Raw genomic sequence first — 18,219 nt, forward strand, 5'->3', positions numbered from 1 at the left:
CTTTAACCGAGGCCGATTACTTTTTTCTTTTTCTCTCATTAAGATCACAGAAGACCTGGATTTAACAGCTTTGTGCAAAAAGTCTGTTTCCACCATTCGTTGCTACAGTGGAAACATCCAAACACGCCCATATTCACTCTGCAGTTTATAGGAAACATAACAGAAGGCAGTTGCTAGTGCATGTACGCTGATAGGAGGGGGTGCTACAGCGGGGTTACTTTACAGGCCTAATGTTTTGTGTCGGACGAAGCACCGGCAGCCATATTGATCATTTTTCATGCCCTGCCTCATTTCACTAAGAGCCCCAAAATGACTGCTGGTGGCATTTTTTATGTCAGCTATGAGACACGCAGAAAAAAAAGACAGAACGAACTGCAGCTCTGACAGCAACAAACACACAAACAAACAAACACACACACTCTAATGTGCTGCAACATGCTTTACTTTAATAATTGTGAAAACAGTGATTATTCAGGTTGAGCAGGTGAAATGATCAATAATTACAAGCCTTTCATTTACATTTTATCAATAAAATAATCAATATAGCCTGTTTTTTTTACTTTCTAGTGGTTGGTAAAAGATTAAGTCACATTTTTTTTTTCATTTTAATCAAATTATTTTCAAATCACTTGAAAGATTAAAGAGAAATCCCAAGGAGCATTAACCAATCACGGTTAAGCAGGCTTTGACCCTACAGAGATATCGCCAAAATGCAATATCCAAACAATCGTTAATCTTCTCACGGGAAGATTTATTTTTTGAAAAAAGACCTTATAGACAAATGGAACGAGCAGACCACGCTTGGATATCGCCCCAAACACCGGCCATCACTCGGAAACAGTGAGGTTGCGATGGCTGGGGTTGATTCTCAACCAGTTATATTTTTTTAATGTTCACTGAAAGACGTCCAGTAAGTGAACAACATTTATGGGGGGCGTTTGTTTATGATAGGACAGTAAAGGAGGGAGAAGGCGTGCAAATGGTGTGGGGTCAGATTTGAGCCCGGCCCTCTGCAACAGCCTCATGTTACATGGATCACCTGCTCTGTGAGCACTGAGATATACTGGCATCCAGTCACTAGAGCAACATTTAAATTGACTCAAGGTAGCTTTGTACTCCTGAGTTTGTCACTTGTAGTTGAAAAGTTGTAAACATCATTAAACTTTTCTTTCAGGTTTTTCCAAACACGGAGCAGGGAGTATCACACGCCGCCGCTGGTTGTTTCCGTGTTCCCAGAAGTTGGGCCCAACTTCCTGCTGACATCACAAAGGTCGTCTAAAGCAGCAAAGCTATCATCAGGCACCAACGCGCAGTCCGTCATGCGTCTAGACTAAGTTGTTACGAGAATTCGTGACACCAATGGCCTAATCTGACGCAGTGTTTTTCATCATTACTTGATACAGTACGACGCGTTCGTATAAAACTTCCTGAGATAATCACGAGGAAAGCACTCAGGTGTTTCTTCTGATACGGCTCGCACGCTGCTGCCGTTTATTTTTATTTTCTGTAAAAAAGTTAGTGTCGTTTCTTTAAACAACACCTCAACAATCGTGATTGCGCCAACATGTCACGTGTTTACGTGCATCTTCAATCTGCACATAAAAACAAAGTGTGTGGAAATGCTGGCAATTTGTAGAAAATCATTTTACGTTTGAGGCGGAAAAATTCAAGCATCAAAACAACAACAAAAAGAAATTATGAAGTGTAACGGGAACATGTAACATTTCTGAAGCTTTCTTCTGCACTGCCTCTTGCTCACCTATTCAGCAAACCAAAGTCTCATCATTCAAAGTCACGTGAAGCCTAAAATGCTTTAATAGCAGCTGACTGAGAAGTGAGTCAATGCTAAACTGGTAAACAGCAGCTAATAAATCACATATTCTAATCTTCTGGATTCATTAATATCTGTGGCTTCATTTGTTTTCTTCTCAGTTGCTCCAATAAACACTTTTAGTGCTCAAGATCCGCCATTGCTGTCTGTTTTTATGCTATTATTATTATTGCAAAACACCACCAACCCCCCTTTACACCACTGATGTTAAGCAATGACACAAGAATCGGATGTTTTCTTTGGGGGTGGTGAGGGAGATGGAGGGACGTGTGTGGGCTGGTTAACTGTTCTGCTGTTTGAGTACGAGGTACTGTATGGGTACCCAGAAGACGCCGAGCTAGGTGGGTACCCAGAAGACGCCGAGCTAGATGGGTACCCAGAAGACGCCGAGCTAGATGGGTATCCAGAAGATGCCGAGCTAGATGGGTATCCAGAAGACGCCGAGCTAGATGCGTACCCAAAAGATGCCGAGCTAGATAGGTACCCAGAGGACACAAAGCTAGATGCGTACGCAGAAGACGCAGAGCTGGATTGGTGGGGCGAAGAGGTTGTGTTAGGTGAGTAAAAAGAAGCACTGGCTTTATATCCAGAGGAGATCGTGCTAGGTTGGTAAGCCGATACGGTAGCTGGCTTTGGTGCTGCCACTGGCTTTGGTGCTGGTGCTGATGCACCACCACTGTACATCACTGTGGTCTTGTACTTTATCAGGTACTCGGGGTAGATCTGGTGCTTCTCAAACACCACATATATGGAGGGGTCCATTACATCGTCAACACAGCTGTCATAGAAGTTTATGTCCCCTCCGTCCTTCGAAGGAGGTCGGCGATAGTCAGAGGACCCTTTGGTGTAGTCTCCCACCAGCACCCGTGAGACGAACATGTCTCTGACGTCAGTGTCTCCGGTGTAGTTGTGGGAGTATCTGGCATCACGGGCAAAGTAACTACCTGTGTTTAGACATCAAAAGAGACCGTTGTGATTATTGGGAAAACACAAGCATCGTTCCTCACAACCACAGATGACAAAAATGTGTTTGTTGAGTTTGGTTTATGAAAACATGGTTTTTTATCAATAACTGTTTCAGCTTGAACAGTTCTTCAATCACCTTTGCCAAAAGCAGTTCCATTAAGTCCGCAGATTCTCCAGTCAAAGTTGTGGTGGCAGATGGTGCCAACAAATTTGGAGTGAGTGCCATGAAAAAGCTTTTTCTCAGTCACATTTCCTCCTTTGTTTTTGGTCTTCATCTGATTCTTTTGCCTTGAAATAGAAAACATACGAATATCTTACGTCAGTCTGGTTTGTCTGTATGTCGTGACAGTGTGCACGCTGACCCTGGACTGTGTACACAAGCATTAACACAGCCTCTGGCTCTGAGGAGTGACACCAGTGCAGGAAGCTTAAATCTGTATTCTTTCAAATCACCAGCAGGGGGCAAAAATGGATAAAAGAAGTCAGAGTTTACTGAAGTCTGTGGACCGCAGAAGACAATACGTACCATTGAAAGACTTCCCAAAGAGCTTTGTTCTGAATCCTCTCAATTTTGACAATATCAAAGCCTTTCACGGTTTTGCAGAAATGAGTTTCCACCGTCTTAAATTCATCTGACGTGCGCTGGACGGCGATTCGCTGTAAGAAAACAAAAAAATATTGCAATCTTTCGACACGAGCATTTTTCCTTCACCATTTAGTTAGACAAAGTAAAGAATTCATATTTAGTACAAATATAAATTCTATAATGTTATTTTTAAACAAGGCCAGCAACAGTGTTAAAAAAGGCATTTTAGTCCTAAAAACAACAACTTGATGGCAGAGTCGGACTGCACGGAGAAACACAGAAATGGAAACTCTGAATTCAACGAGAGGAAATATATTTCTAAGCTTAGCTTTTTTTGTCTTTTTTTTTACTTTTTTTCCCAAATATGTTCTTAGAAAAAAATATTTGGGAAAATCTTTTGCTTACTGTAGAAATTCTTGAAGTGTCATCTGCACAGGAAACAATGTGGGAACCAGTGACTGAATAAAGTAAATGGTTTTTGTCTTAAATCAACAATACAAGACCCGGTGAATGCAGCCGGGTCCCAAGTTAAACTCTCCAAATCTTTGAGACAGCCAATGAGAACGTAAATGAGAAGGAAGGATAATGTTTACTGATATATGACACGGTGGTAAATACATTAGAGGGTGACCAGTTTCAGAATACATAGAGAGCTCAGCATTCAGGAACTGCACCGATAAGCTGTTGTTAGAATTTATTTAATATTACTTTCTACACCAGGATCTTTTTCTACGCAGCTGACGGCTGCTGTGCAGGGGCGGATCTAGCAAAGTGTAGCCAGGGGGGCCGATAGGGCATTAACAGGGAAAAGGGGGCACAAAGACATACTTTTCTTTCTTATTCTCACTTAAAATGTCTAGCTTTTAATAAATAATTATCTGAATCTTACACCCAAAGTTTTAATCTGATGTATAGAAGTCCATTACTGTATATAGTAACTGTTAAGTCTAATAGACCCTAGTAAGCTATACTACTTTTTCCTTTGGGAAGATACCATCTGTGCAGTCTGCAGTTCTATTAAAGAAAGATGTTGAATCTATTTAATTATTTTTGAAAAATAATTGATTTCTGTGCATTTTTTTTCCACACTGCATCAAATTAAAGTTGATTACGTCGATTAAGCATCATGAGGTGGAGGGTGGGGGGGTGGTTCCCTTTTTTTTTTTTTTGCTGGGAGTTTGCAACCTTATTAATTAGGTTGCTTAATATTTCTGCTAAGTACTCTTTAAAATAGCAGAATAGGGAGGATGGAGCAGGTTTAAGTTTATTAGATTGATCAGTGTTGCTGAACTATGAAATATTTTGGGTGCAGTGTATTTTTTGCATACAGGTATAACAGAATAGCTTTAGTGTTTTTTGTTTATTTAAACTTGAGTATGAACTTATACAAAATGCAGCAAGATATTAAAATAAAACAGTTTTATTGATTAAAAAACACTATATTGGATCCATATCAGTATCGGCAGATATCCAAATTTATGATATCGGTATCGGACATAAAAAAGTGGTATCGTGCCATCTCTGGTAAGAACCCACACTGAAAAATACTGTGAGGCCAGAATCAAGTTTCTATCTGATGGATGACAGATCAGATATGATCTTAAAAATACGTTTTTAAGATAAAGGCTTGTCTGTTTTTATTTTATGTCGTTCGGTTGTCTTATTTAATCCTTTTTCTATCTCTTTTTTTGTCATAAATTGTTTAATATAGTGTTCTATTTAAAAAAAACTGATTGCTTTCACCTTTTGCTAGAAAATTACACTGCAAACATTGAGTTGTACATCTACATTACTATGTTTGGAATATGTTAAAATATGTATATATATATATATATATATATATATTTAAAAATGTCTAAACTTAGACATAAAAGTAATATTTTATGGTTTCACAATACCGAATATCCTGTTTCGGGGATCTGCGTCTTGTCCCAGTTGTCTGGTATTGGAGCAGATGCTTTAACCACGGGCCGTCTGCAGAGACAGAGGGTTAGGATGACTTTAAATACACAAGGTTTGGGTGTAATACATCTAAAAACACAAGTAACACAAATGCCATTAAAAGTTTCTTCGATATACAGACACCTTCACTTTTTACATGTTTAAGATTTCATTTTAAATCAACAAAACATTTTTCCCATCACATGCCATAATGGCAAGAGCTCATGTTTGTCATTTTTCGGGGTGTTTTTGTTTGTTTTTCAATTTTTTATAATTGCTAAATCACTGCTGAGATGATCTGGATACAGTTAAGAAAGACACACACCTGAGCATGTAATAACCCCCACAGTTCATACTAATATTAGAAACAAACAAACAAACAAACAAACCAACTGTGAAATCTTAGGAACTCTTTCTTAACATCCAGGGCGACAGGCCTCACCAGGTCTAGATCAGGGAACGGGTCTAGAATCATATCTCTGTGTCACTGTTTTATCAATTATGTCTTTATGGTAGCCGCTTTGAGTAAAGAGCATCAGATAGCTCCCTCGGCACACAGCTCTCACAACATGACGTGATGTCACGGTGTTGGCAGCATCAGGCTCTGTGCTGCTTCAGGCAGCAGAGACGGGCAAACAAATGCTGAGTTAGATCAAAATAAAGGTTCACGTTTCTGCACAGCAATGAGCTGCATCATAGGCGTGGCTGCTGGTTACAGAAAGCCTGTCCTTCAGTGGTCCAGAGTTAAACTCCAATACAGTATAATGTGCATCGACAGACCTGAAACAACCAAGTCTGACAGGACCTGCCATGAAGACCAGAACAAACCAAACAAACAGACTCACAGCTGCACTACTACTGAAGGAGCTTCTACAAAATCGGTTTGGGAAATTTAAAAAAACCTTACGTTTAGCAAGCTCTGACTGGAGCATTTTTAATGTCTAGTCCTTGCCTGTTTTTTGACATTCTTGTTACTGAATGGACAAACATGGTGAATTAGCTTCACTCTACTCTTAAGGCCCTGGCAACTAGGGTTGGGTATCGAAAACCGGTTCTCAACAAGAACCGGTTTTCGATACCCAACCCTAGTTGCCAGGTGTGAAGTATGGGATTACTATTGCAAAAACAGTAATTAGATTACCGTTACTTTCCCGTAGGAACGCTGCGTTACTGCGTTACTAAAACCGTGATTTTTTTGCGAGAATGTCTCATGACAGTGACGTAAGCGAGTGCGACGTTCGTGACAACAGCTGTGTGCAGATCAACAATGGATCATATATCGAGTGCAGAGAGAGTATGAGTGTGCAGCGTTTAAAGCGTGGAAGTACTGACCTTACTTTGAGTTTGATTCCATAAAAAGTGACAAAAACATTAGTGTCCGTTGTGCGTGGGAAGAAAACTTCTTTTTACAGCGAAAAAACCCCTAAACTTCCAAACAAGCACCGAGTAGCTACGACGTAATGGGAAACTCACAGAGAAACTCGCGGATTCTTCCACTGACCGCGGCACACCTGCACCAGGGTAACCCTCCGCCTACCCCACTCCTGCTTTACAGGTGAAAATAGAGCAACAGGACCGCTAGTCTTTGACTTTATTTATTTTCTGCTGTGTTTTACTTGCATCTATTTGAAAGACTGAGTGTAAACACAAAAAATATTTTATTTTATGAGCTGGAATGTGCAGAAAATAGGTTTAAATGTTAAACTAATTTCTTCCAGTCAGAGAATGTTGCATTTAATTAAATGTTTGCTTGATGCATAAAGTTAAAAGATTAAAACTAATAAAACAAGTTTTAAAAAGAGACTTTTCCATTTGATTACATTTTGTATGATGATTATGCAGAAAAAGTAGAATTGGGCTGAAAGATCTATCACTTTATCACCTATTCAGGTTGTAAATCGTGTTTTTAAAAAGTAACTAAGTAACTAAGTAATTAATTACTTTTGAAAATAAGTAATCAGTAAAGTAACGGGATTACTTTTTTGGGGAAGTAATCAGTAATTAGTTACTGATTACTTTTTTCAAGTAACTTGACCAACACTGTTGGTAACAATCAAGGAGTTAACGAGTCTATCAGACTCATGTAAACCAAAGTGAAGGTGTCTTAAAACTTTCTTGCGGGGCTGTTTTTTGATGACGTACCTGACTTTCTTTGTTAGGACGTCTGCAGCAGAGACAAACAGCGGCCGTCTGCACACACACCTTTTGGTGCCGTAGCGTTTATTTGTCTGTATCATGTCTGAGGGGGAAGTTTAAAGTTAAATAATAATGAGAAACTCAGGTTTACATTTTAACATGCAGAAATCAGTCAACACAGAGTTTCTATATTCTTTGTTTACCCTCGAAACTGAGTGAATACGACTGGGAGCCAGCAGTGAACTCCACCACGTCTTTGTCATTGGCCAGGAACTTCTCCTCCAGCTTTGTGCTGTTGATGTCTGCTGCTTTATGTCCACTAGTCTGCAAAGCAAGAAAGGTGACTGTGTTTTTAACCTGAAATCAAACCTGCATCGGCATAAGAGCAATGAACAATTGGTAAGAGAAATTCATTTATAATATTTAATAAATATCCCAAGATAGCGACTGTCAAATTAGCTTGGCTGAAAACCATTGAGGCCGTTTGAAAGTTTGACGTTCTTTCCAGTAGAGTTACCCTAACAGACTTTAACTCCAAACTTTACTCATTTATTTTTTAAACTCAACAGTCCAGTATGAGCATGCTCAGTTCACACGTTCAGCTGAGCACAGCCGGTACATGTAGCCGTTTACTTCAGCTGCTAATTTCTCCTCAGAGATACCAGCGCTGTATGCACAGACTGTGGCAGCCTCGATTTACAGCCATAATAGATAAGATGAAAACTTTAATCATGAGCTGTAAGTCCAGCAGCTTAAACAACAGAATACAGAGAGGATAAAAAAAATATGAAAAATATAGTTGTGATTGCAGCAGAAGCAATGCAGTGACCTCCAAAATGGTCAGTGAAATAGAGGTTCAGTGACCATTTGTAGCTCAGATCAGCTCCGCTAGCTTTTCTCGCTGAGGCACGCTGTCAGTGTGGATGTCTTCAGTAAAACTCTGGCCTGCTGCAGCTATTTTTTCCATGTTTGTTCACTTGTTCACAATCTGTTAGGAAGTGTTTCACAACTACACCACTCCCATGACATGGCATTACCCAGAGCAAAGACTTTAACCTTTGATTAGAATAGAAAATCAGATAGTTTACGCTTTAATGACAGCCTCTGATGTAATAAATCTATTGAGGCAGAGAGAGTGACAACAGAGAAGTTTTAGGTGACTTCAAAGCTGATATATTGAACGTGTTAGCAAACAGTTACACATTTACATAGTCAAAAACCCCAGTGGCTGACACTAAGGTGCTTGTGTGCACCTTTTATATAAAGGTCCTACATGCTCAGTGCTCCATTATTTTTGCAGTCTAGGACCTAAATATGGTTCTGAGTATTATAGACTTGGTTTTTAAGAATTTGTTATCATTGAAAATGCTGCGTCAGTCTCATAGAATCACTCCTGATGAGAGCTAAAGCTAAAGCTAAAACAAACACAAGCTGAAAAGCACTGAAATGCTTTGTGGAGATCACCTGGAGGGGGGAAAACACCCTGTAGGGTCAAAGTTCGAGGGACTTTGTTGTTTTTTTTTATCATGTTTACAACAAAAGTACTGACTCACGTGCTAACAACCTTTTGAAAACACTGTGGATGAACAGTGGATTCTGATGCTACTCACATCTGCGGAATAAATGTTCCACTTCCCAAACTCATCCTGCCAGTACCAAAGCCACTCGGTGGTGTGGATGAAAGTCGGCTCAATCACGGAGTTTTCTGTCGAGAGTCGACGCACTTTGTCCGATCCACAGGTCATCGTGTCAAAGTGCACGGCTGGACTGGTGCTACTGCAGACACCCAAAACAGAAGGCATAATGTTAACATTTTAACACGTGTGTGGAGTTTGAAAGAAGTTGATATTAAGGAAACAGTAACAGAAATAAAGATTTGTGTCCTGTGGCTGTGGAATCATCACCTAAATCGTCTCCTTTCCACAACCAGGTCCTTGTGTTTGTATTGGGTCTCACTTTAGGATGAATTTGTCTCATAATTGGAGATAAAGTATCAGAACTTCAGGAGGGGGAGCACACCTCCAAACACACTCCTTCCAGTTCTCATCCATATAGGTCCCGGAGCCGCCGTCAGTCCCTTTCGAGGCCTTCCTCAAACTGCAGCTCAATTCACGTCAAAGCCATTCACCTTTATCTACGAAAATGCTGTCAAATATAAATGAGGACCTGGGCCCAGCTAGTGAATTACCCGTTACCAATGTAAACCTTATTCTACAGGCCCACACACCAACACAAATCCCTGTTCTAAAGAGGACACACATATGATCTTTGTCATAGTATTTATGTATGAACACAAAGCAAAGATGAAAACCAGCACAAAGAGACGTTAAAGTGATCACCACGGTGATTCTTCTTTGGAAACATATACAGGCAGAAACTGAACTGGCAGCTTGACTGCTCCTCAGTAGGGAAGGATACCAGTAATGGCACCGGTTCTGACATAAACGAAAACCAGACCGAAAAGCAGCGCACATTTCTGTGCTATTTTTCCTGAGATGTCATACACTTTAGATTCTAGCCAATTATTTTACGTTTCCGAGGATAGTAGGCGGGTCCAGGTGCGTACGTTCTTTTAAAGCAGAGCTACAGATTAAAAATGCCCAAGGCGAAGCGGTCAAAGTCTGGCTGTACTTCACAGCAAAAGATGCAAACTCAGCAGCTGCAACAAGTGCTTTAAGCTGATACTGTGATACTGTCAAAGGAGGTAACACCTCAAATCTGATGAAACACCTGGCAACGCATAGCGTTTTTTTAAAGGCGAGAAATGCGCCGTATTTGATAGCTTGCTGCGAGACCTCACACCGAGCACATCTACTGCGGGTGTGGTGCCTGTTATCGGACCCGGAGTTAGCAACATGAACCCGAAGAGTAGAGTCCTGGATGTGAGTGAAGTTGGCCCCCCCACCTTCTTCAAATCCAACAAAAGTGGTATCACACGTTTGTGCTGGTTTGTGCTGCAAATTTTTTTGTTTGTGCTACTAACATTTTAAAGATATTAATAAAATAATGTCTTGATGCGTGCTTAATCATCCAGGTAAGTAAATCCCAAAAGGTTGATTCTGTTTATCTGGACATTTTCAGTGGTAGAAACGTTTCATCACTCATCCAAACAAAACTTTTTGCAGCACAAACGTTTAACATCAATTTTCTTTGATTTGGGTAATGTGGGGGGGCTGGTTGACCTTTTGACCTTTACCTTTTCATTAATATCTTTAAAACAGAAGCAGCACAAACGACAATTTTTGCAGCACAAACCAGCACAAACGTTTGATACCACTTTTGTTGGATTTAAAGAAGGTGGGGGGGCCAACTTCACTCACATGAGTCCTGGCCCCTAGCCCTGCCAGTGTAGCAGAAATGATGAGGATGATGATGCAGCAGCAGCCGTTCTTCTCTGCATGAGTAGCTTAATGTTGCTCGTGTGTAATTTACGTTGAGTAGGCTAACCACGTTATTACATTAATGCATGTAAGGTGAACTAGCAAACATCATCATAGCTACATGCGGCTGTCTTCTTGTTTGATGGCAGATACTCCCTTCACCCTGGCCAAAAAGGCTAAAATGACCAAAGAAAAAGTCGGAAACAGCTAAACATGAGAGGTTTTTGGACAATGTTTGTGTTTTTTCCATTGTTTAAGCTGCTTCCAGCCAAGAGTGATACCATATATGCCCTATAGCTGCAGAAGGGCTAACATTGTTATCTTGCCAGTGTTGGTGCTTGCAAAGAGCTGAAGTTGTGTTAGCAGGATAATGCAGTTGTTTCCATCCTGGATGCTGTTTCCACTTTACCATCACACTCTTCTTCTTTTGCGGAATAAAAATAATAATGTCCGAGTTCATGCTGTGGACCGCTCCACTACTTTCATCCTCAGACACATGAGCTGAAATCAGCTGATTCAAGTGCAGGTGGAACCAATATTAGAGTCAATAGGCAAGCAGACTAACAATTCCAAGGAATGCCACTACTGGGAACTGTTCTCGATTCCCATCCCTACACCTAACTGAATGCTCCAAACCAGTAAACTGCCAAAAGTTCTGCTTTTATACAGTCTGTGATGATCACAAAGTCAAGTGTATTTGATTATCAGATTATCATGTTGTGTTTTGCAGGACTGCAGAGAGTCCAGTGAGAACTTGTAAGTACCTGTATGAGTTACTGGGGTCACAGTAGTCTCTCTCAATTTTCTCATTATCGGGCAAATCAGTCCACTGGTGTCCCTCTTGGACCTGCCATCGGTACGGCATCTTGTCATGAGCTTTAAAACATCGATCTAAGAAGAAAGACAGCTGATCAAAGTCAAGAAAGAACTACATTAACGCCTCAAACACTTACTAACCGTGACTTTCTCACCATCATGTTTGCAGTGACCTTTAATGAAGTACATGCAGATCTCTGTTTTATCTGTAAGAAACAGGAGATATTTCACAGGCTTCATTCAGACAGCAGTTTTAGTTCATCTCCCCACAGAAGTGTTTTCAGCCGTTGTTTACCTCTGACAGGCCTCTGTCTATTGTTCTGCCATTCTCCACCTTTAGCAGCTTCATCACTGACAGCAGCGTTAATGTTGCCTGATGAACGGGTTTTTGGTAGTGGTTGCTTATTGGTGCCCCTGTTGCCGCCTCTCCCTCTGACAGCTGCTAGATTTCTTCCATGACGGCGTCTTCGAGTCTCACCATTTTCACTGCTCGCATCGTTGTCGCTGGTGGCGGCGAAGACGTCACCGGTGGAAGAGTTTTCATCGTCGCTTTCATTCAGTCCATTGCTGGTGTACAGGTCGAAGATGTGAGTGCCAGCAAGCATCTCAGTAAGTGAGGAGGCTCGATCCTGCCCTGGTCGGCTGCTCTGGTTTCCTCTGTTTCCCCTTTTGCCCCTGCTGCCCGTCGCACCCCTACCACCTCTCCCTCTGCCTCTCCGCTGTTGTTGACCATTCTCAGCCAGCCTCAAAGCCTCTTTATTTGCATACACAGCCTTCAAGGATGGCAGAAGGGCACCAGGTACGCCTCTTTCTTGGACATTTTTTATGGGCTGTGGAGCAGTAAAATTGTGATTCCTCGAGCAGCTGCATTCACGGCTGATGTACTTCTGGCAGATGTGGAGCCTCTTGCAACCATCACCATCCTGACACCTGCCGAACTCTCCATCACCGTTGTTGTAGTCGTAGCATATCTGATGGAGACAGAAAAAAATGAAAGGAAAGCGTGGTTATATACATGGACTGTAAGTAAAAGATGGAATACAATCACTGACTGTATGGAAACGATGGATATAAACATTGCAACATCCTACTTTTTTTAACCAGTTTAAATTTGTGTAATGAACCGCTGATCTGTACCATAAGTCATCCTCGCGGGGGTTGTTGGAACTATATGCGCAGTCGCACTAAGGACAGATGTGCTCAGAGGCACGCCCCGTAACGTGTATGGAGCGGTCTGTCGCGGCAGGAATAAGTTGTACAAAGTCCATGTAAGTTACGATAATGCTTTGATAAGTATGATAAGTGTGTTTCTAATGTAAGGTATGTTGCTGCGTTTGTATTGTGAGCTATCTGAAAACCTTTTTGTTCTGTACTTACGTTACTTACGTCCATGTGCTATTTTTTTTAGCTTAGACATGTGTGTCATGCAAGCTAGCAGCACCCCATGAGAAACGGGCCGAAGTGTGTTTTCCGGAGTTTTGCACCCTTGGCAAGCGGACTGAGGTATGTGATGAGAGGTGATCTGTTGTTATATTTTATTTAACCGAACTGTGTAACCCCTTGATGCTGTTTGAAGTAACCCCTTTTGTTTTATTTAATCTGTGACTGTATATCTCAGAATTACCTGTTTGAACTTACCTGAATTAACTTAAGCTCATTGTTATAGTTCAAAAGGACTGTACGGTTATCAATTTTTTCTTATTTTATAGTTTTCACGGCGCTCAATGTCCAGAGAATGAGCCGTGTGTGGTGAGAAAATAAATGGCTGCACCCGTTAGAGACTCTTCTGTCGTTCTTGATGCCAAAGGCTGCTACAATTTGTTTTACTCTAAATGCCACAATAAATTCTTCAAAACGTTTTCTTAGGTCTAGAATATCTTTGTCAAGTTTAAAGACGATCCATAAAAAATTGTGGGTAATATAAAGTTTTGACTGATTTTTTAGATGCGACCCAATTTTCATCTAAATTAAATCAGCTGTTATCATCACACAAAATCTGAAAAAGATATCTTCAAAACTGTGGATGGTACTGCAAACAAACAAACAAACGAAAGGAAATGATTATTTACCAACAGTGTTGGGGAGTAACGGAATACATGTACCGCCGTTACGTATTTAAAATACAAAATATGAGTAACTGTATTCCGTTACAGTTACCGTTTAAAAAGGTGGTATTTAGAATACAGTTACTTTGTTGAAATAAATGGATTACACGGCGGTACTTCTCTGTTTCATATTGTGGCGGGTCAGGACTGTTTGGGTTTTGTTTGACAGCTACGTTCTGTTGTTCCAGGCGGCAGCGTTACGGTTGCCATGGTTACAGGGAGACGCTCTCTCTCTGCGTGTTGCGGCAGAATGCTACAGGTATAGCTCTAAAGAATGTAGCATCATAGGCAGTGTAGTCCGTGCTGCAGGGAGAATGGACTGCCATACCCGTTATGTGTCTGTGAGCGAGGGAGGGAGAAAAAGGAAAAGTACGAGCTGTCATCGAGCAAAAACGGGAGCTGGAAGCATGTAAATATAATAATAACCACTGCAGCCAAGAAGAGAGCCTGACGAGCCCAGTTGTAAGTAAGCTATTAAGACTCGACTGTACACCGTGTTCGTGTTTTCCTCCAAAAACAATAAGTTCTGTTGGAGCAGCCTTTCAACGCCTCTCTCTGTCTCTGCTAGCAAAGTTGACCCAGACAACAAAGTAAAGCTAGTTTTCGGCTACGAGCCGACACAGAACCCACCGTATTAGCCAGAGGTCCCTTTACTACGGTTCGGAGCCGCGGACCTTCAGTAACAGTAATAAATCACAGCAATAGTACATTCATGTAGTTGTAAACAGCATGATAATATATTAAGTAATCCAAAGTATTCAGAATACGTTACTCTCGTTGAGTAACGTAACGGAATACGTTACAGAATACATTTTAGGGCATGTATTCTGTAATCTGTAATGGAATACATTTTAAAAGTAACCTTCCCAACACTGTTTACCAATGACATTGCATGTGTTTTAAAACTTTTAATATACTTTTTTACATGTATGAAAAAGCTGATTTGCCACCAACGTGACAGAAAACATGTTTTAAAATTGGAGAACAATACACATCTGTCAAACAACTTTACCTCTAAGTTTTAAGAACACCTCACTGACTGCCAATTTGTGAAGAATTACATATTATATTACACTGTGTGGGTGTCAGCTGTGCTGTTTGTTATTGCTACAGCATCAACAAGCTGTTACAATTTAAATGAACATGATCCAGAACAAATCAGATGTGAAAAGATGTTATGACAATGATGATGAGTTCAACCTAAAGTATTTTGTCAGGGTGCGTTATCGTGTGTTGGGTTAAGACTCACAGCAGGAAGGAGTGTGTGGTCACTCTGCAGCAGCAGGGTGCACAGCTCCTCTCGGCTCAGGCTCTCCAGCTCATGCTGCCTCAGAAGTCTTTGGTTATGCTCAGACGTCAGCTCATGGGAGAAGCAGCAGCCCCTCCTGTTGTAACAGAATCCACACAGCTGAGTCATGACTGTGACATGAGAAGGATTAGGGCCACACACAAACATGATAAGTGCTGCCAAACGTGTGTGCGTCTGTTTCCAAATTCAGCCCGATACCAATAAAAAATAAATTTTGACTGCCGTCAACATGTGTTCTTATATTTTTCCAAACCCGAGGATTTGTCATTGTAGCTGGCTTCAAAACCAGTTAATATGACGACAATAATAAACACTACTAATAACAAAAGCACTATGAATTATTTGACATTTTAGCCTCTTTAATGGTCCGTAACTTGGTTGTACACAAATACGACAATAAAAATAACGTTTTTCGGTACAAGGAAGCACAGAGAGGAACTTTTCCTATTAGCCTGTCGAGTCACGTGATGATATTTGTTCAGGTTAGCATTTCTAACAAATCTGCGTCAAACTGCTTAAAATGTCGAATTTTCCCAACAACACCTGAACGCACCGTCAGTGTCATATTCACGGACTGTAAACAGAGACACTAGTCAGGGCCTTTAACCCAGGAATATTTTGCAGCCACTTTCAGCATTACTAGAAAAGGCCCGGATGAACAGAGACGGCGGCTGTTTCACTCGGGCCATGACTCACCTTTCTTACTTTAAGTCCGGTATATTTACCTGAGCTGAGTGAACTGACAGAATCCGCTGAAGAGGAAGTTTTTGCACAGGTGCAGAGCCCTGCACGTCCCCGGGCAGTCTTTCACTCTGCAAAGTCTCAGGCGGGTCCTGGCCACCACCTTCGGCTGTCCGTTTGGACAACACGAAACAAATTTCTCTTGGTTACAAATGATCTCCGACAACTTCGTGGGATCTCCGGAAAACAGATTATACACTAAATCCTCCGTGTTGACTGCTCCTTGGCCGGCGCAGATCATTCTCAGTATTTCCGTCTCCATCGTGTCCGAGCTCTGCCTGCGTTAACTTCCACCTGGGAGACCAAACCGCAGCTTGACGACAGCGGCCGCTGGTTTCATGGGAGGAGGAAAACGTCGGTATCATTTCTGACGATTGGAAAGCGAAACTGAACTATTTTTATCTTGGACTGATGCTGTAATGCTGCTGATTTCCACTTGGGGGCGTCCATGAAAGAATATAGGGAATGCATTTGTACTCGGCACACAGTGTAACATGAACACAGTTGAGCTGATTAGCAGAAAGCTCAAAGTCTGACTAAAGGAAGTCATAGCTATTACTTCCTGTTTTAGCTTTGCTCTCCTTTAAACCTTTGGGGTGAATTTCCGGGTCTTAACTGTCCATCAGCTGCCAGGCTGTGTTTGCAGCTTAAATAGCTTATGCATGTCTGCCTGGGGTGGGGAGGGTGAACCTAAATACTTGTGCTGCACAGCTGTGCACTAACAACAATTACAAGTCCAAAAATATCTTTGCTCTTCTTGTTTGCATAGCTGCTACACAGAACACAGTGAAAAACTGAGGCAATTCCCCAGTAGCACAGCTGAACGACTGAACAATGTGAATATCAAGAGTATCATACCAACACTAATACTGGTAACGGATTGATACGATATCTTGTTTTATCTTCTCCAAGTTCAATATGTAACCGACTGAACTGTGTAATTTATTTATTTTTGGAAATGAAAAAATATGCCTCATACATGCACTATGTGTTGACTGTCACGTCTATTTTATTTATAGCCCATAGCACATTTAAAAAGCAGAAGTTGACCCAAAATACTTTAGAGACAGGCGCCTTTACAATCCAACAAGTTCACTTTTTAAAATGCAAGAACATCAGTTAGCTGTGTTTTGTTGTGTTTTGTTGTGTTAACTCATTATTGTTGGAAAGTAAAAATCACAGCAATTTATGGATCATTAAAATGTGTCCTGAATTTTCAAACTGATGATTATGATGACGATTCATTTCATAAGATCTAAGTTAGAAGTACGTATTCCTCATTAACTGAAGGTGTTGGAACGCCTGAGCAGAGGGAAAATATGAATGTTGTTATTGTAAATATTATCATAATCTTTATTTGTTCTTTTTCAGGGTTTTTGAGGGCAAAAAGAAGGTTTGTAAACACACAGCTTATTGCTGAAGCTTGTTCGCCTTCGTCTTTTTGCTCTTTAACAAATATAATAAAGAGGGTTTTTTTGTTTTGCAGTTTTTTATCCTGCGACTGTGACTCCAAAAGGAAGTGCAGATCAGACCACAGTGGGCCATAATCAAGAACCACACCCATGAACAGTCTCGATAACTCTTAAATAATTATTTATTTGAATGATTGCCAACATGCACACACACAAAAATCTGTTTTGATAGAACATTTCAGAAGAATAATAGCGTTAATAGTAGAACAGGTTTACAGTGAGCAGATGTAAAGAATCTGGAGGCGCCATCGGCAAACTTTATGAAGCCTGAAACATCCTGTATGACTTTTTTGGGAGAGGGTAAGCCTTTGGAAGGTAACGCAGACCTCCACGTGTTAGTCAGCAGCTCTCATGACTGCTGTTTAAGGCATCAGGACCTCAAGCTATGCTCATGGAGTCTGTTCCTAACAGTTTCATCGGGAACGTGCACATAAATTTGCCACTCTGTAAGGCTTTGGCAGTGATCTTTCCATTACTTTTTGCATAAAGCAACAGATAGCGATCCTGCTGCTGGGTTGATGCCCTTCTATGGCCCTTTCAGGGTTTCCTCACGCACAGCCCGCCTTCTTGTCTTAGGAGACAGAGCGGTCCAGGAACTGGACTAACTGTGCAACCTGAATGGGCTGTAAGTACCCTCTCATACAGTGTCAAGAACAATAACAAGAATCAAAACTAGCAGCATGGTGTATTTGTATTTTGTTATATCTGTTTCTAATCATTATAAATATATAACAGCTAATCCAAGTACTACTAACAAGCGGGCTATGACTGCAAAAGAGCTAAAGAGAAAGGAAATATACACAATGTAACAACTTAACCATCTTCAAAGAGAAATGTATTTTTTTATCAACTGTTTTCTGCATTTACAGTCAGACTATGAACTAGAAAGACTGTGCACAACAGGGCGAAGTGAACGTTTAACAACCACCACAGCAT

General features: G+C 40.9%; 1 protein-coding gene across 1 annotated transcript; it reads right to left on the reverse strand.

Moving 5' to 3' along the window:
- Positions 1–424: 424 nt before the first annotated feature.
- LOC102796091 (protein mono-ADP-ribosyltransferase PARP12-like) lies at positions 425–16,196 on the reverse strand. The gene is made up of 12 exons (XM_087830831.1): positions 15,796–16,196; positions 15,011–15,146; positions 11,952–12,627; positions 11,812–11,862; positions 11,605–11,731; positions 9,071–9,236; positions 7,664–7,784; positions 7,467–7,563; positions 5,282–5,357; positions 3,324–3,454; positions 2,934–3,085; positions 425–2,775 (listed from the first exon to the last, which is right to left on the reverse strand). The coding sequence occupies exons 1-12, from the start codon at positions 16,071–16,073 to the stop codon at positions 2,039–2,041; spliced, it is 2,748 nt and encodes a 915-aa protein (XP_087686957.1). The 5' UTR covers positions 16,074–16,196; the 3' UTR covers positions 425–2,038.
- Between the last annotated feature and the right edge of the window lie 2,023 nt (positions 16,197–18,219).

This window comes from Neolamprologus brichardi, chromosome 17 (assembly GCF_056152115.1).
Source record: "Neolamprologus brichardi isolate AB-2024 chromosome 17, ASM5615211v1, whole genome shotgun sequence".
Taxonomy (NCBI): Eukaryota; Metazoa; Chordata; class Actinopteri; order Cichliformes; family Cichlidae; genus Neolamprologus; species Neolamprologus brichardi.

Coding starts and splice junctions, on each gene's coding strand:
- LOC102796091 (XM_087830831.1), bottom strand. CDS start 16,073: ATGGAGACGGAAATACTGAGAATGATCTGCGCCGGCCAAGGAGCAGTC. Junction 7,785..9,070: donor GGAACATTTATTCCGCAGAT/GTGAGTAGCATC, acceptor CTTGCTTTGCAG/ACTAGTGGACATAAAGCAGC. Junction 2,776..2,933: donor TGGAACTGCTTTTGGCAAAG/GTGATTGAAGAA, acceptor GTCTAAACACAG/GTAGTTACTTTGCCCGTGAT.